The sequence below is a fragment of the Monoraphidium neglectum genome (genome assembly GCF_000611645.1).
Source record: "Monoraphidium neglectum strain SAG 48.87 unplaced genomic scaffold scaffold00530, whole genome shotgun sequence".
Taxonomy (NCBI): domain Eukaryota; kingdom Viridiplantae; phylum Chlorophyta; class Chlorophyceae; order Sphaeropleales; family Selenastraceae; genus Monoraphidium; species Monoraphidium neglectum.
The window spans coordinates 24724-25904 of NW_014013098.1; the positions used below are offsets into that span (position 1 = coordinate 24724).

Here is a 1181-nt window from a genome sequence, read left to right on the forward strand (position 1 = left end):
CCCCCCACCCCGCGGCCGGCACCCACCTTGTGGACTGCGGCGTAGTCGCTGGGCCCGTTGGTCTGTCATCATGACATCAACACATGACATAAACAGGGGTCAGGAGTGGGTGGGGGGGGCGCGCGTCAGCAAACGTGCAGGTGTGTGTGTGTGTGTGTATGTGTGTGTGTGTGTGTGTGTGTGTGTGCAGCCTCGGCGCGACAGGGGCCCCCGCTGACTGCAACACACAAGCCGCTGCGCCCGCTTCGTGATCAAGGCACCGCCAGACTCGCTGTGTCCATGCGCACAGACGCGGCCCGGTTGGCGCCGACGACCCCTTCCCTTCCGTCCAGTCGCCCTCCCCATCAGCCCCCATCCGAATCCCTGCCTGTGTGCGACCTATGACCCATACAAACGGCGTCGGCGCGTCGATCCGCTGCACGTCCTTTGGCAGCTGCCCGGTCCAGCCGGGCGGCGTGACGGCCCAGGCGCCCGCCTGGGTGCCGCTGGTGCGGGCGCCGGGCACGGCAAACACGTCAGTCCACATGTCGAGCAGCGCTGCGGTGCACATGGCATGTGGGGCGCGGGGCGCAGGCAGGGGGGAGCCGTGGGCTTTGGCGGTGCTGTGGTGAGAAAGCTGGAAAGCGGCAGCAGTGGGGAGTCGCTCCAGGAGGCAACGTCCGCGGCAGCTTCCTTTTCGTGCATGTCCCCCCGATTGCTGGCCGCGCGCCTGCCCAGCCAGGGGGGAGGTGGCTCTGCCGCAGCTGGGCGTGTTGGCCGGCGCACATGGGCCCGGCATGGATCCAGGAATCCACTTCTAGCAATTGGGGGCCCGAGTACAGCGGCGCCGGGCTTTGAGCACACTAAGAGCGCTGCACCAGGGAACAATCACGCTCCCTTGCGGCCCCCAAAAAGAAGGGCTCACGCAGCAGGTAATAGCGGCCGTTGGTGTCCTTCGATGACACCACCACCGGCCCCTTGGACAGGTCCAGCCACGCGGTCGAGTAGAGCGTGTCGAAGTTCGGCCGCACCACAGAGCGGTCGGTAGCCGACGGGAAGGCCGGGACGTTGTCGAAGATGTTTGGGCCGGCGGGGGTCTTGCCCTTGGGGGGCTGGCTGAGCAGGACGCGGCGGGTGACGTCCATCATCACCAGGGGCTGGGGGTGGGGTCATGTTTGGGAGTTGTATGGGGTGTGCGGGGT

The 1181-nt window shown here is 67.1% G+C and overlaps 1 protein-coding gene across 1 annotated transcript; it reads right to left on the bottom strand.

Moving 5' to 3' along the window:
• Window positions 1–344: 344 nt before the first annotated feature.
• MNEG_3984 (hypothetical protein) lies at window positions 345–1124 on the bottom strand (the record flags this gene model as incomplete). The annotated part of the gene is made up of 3 exons (XM_014047547.1): window positions 345–363; window positions 396–537; window positions 905–1124. The coding sequence occupies 3 exons, from the start codon at window positions 1122–1124 to the stop codon at window positions 345–347; spliced, it is 381 nt and encodes a 126-aa protein (XP_013903001.1).
• Between the last annotated feature and the right edge of the window lie 57 nt (window positions 1125–1181).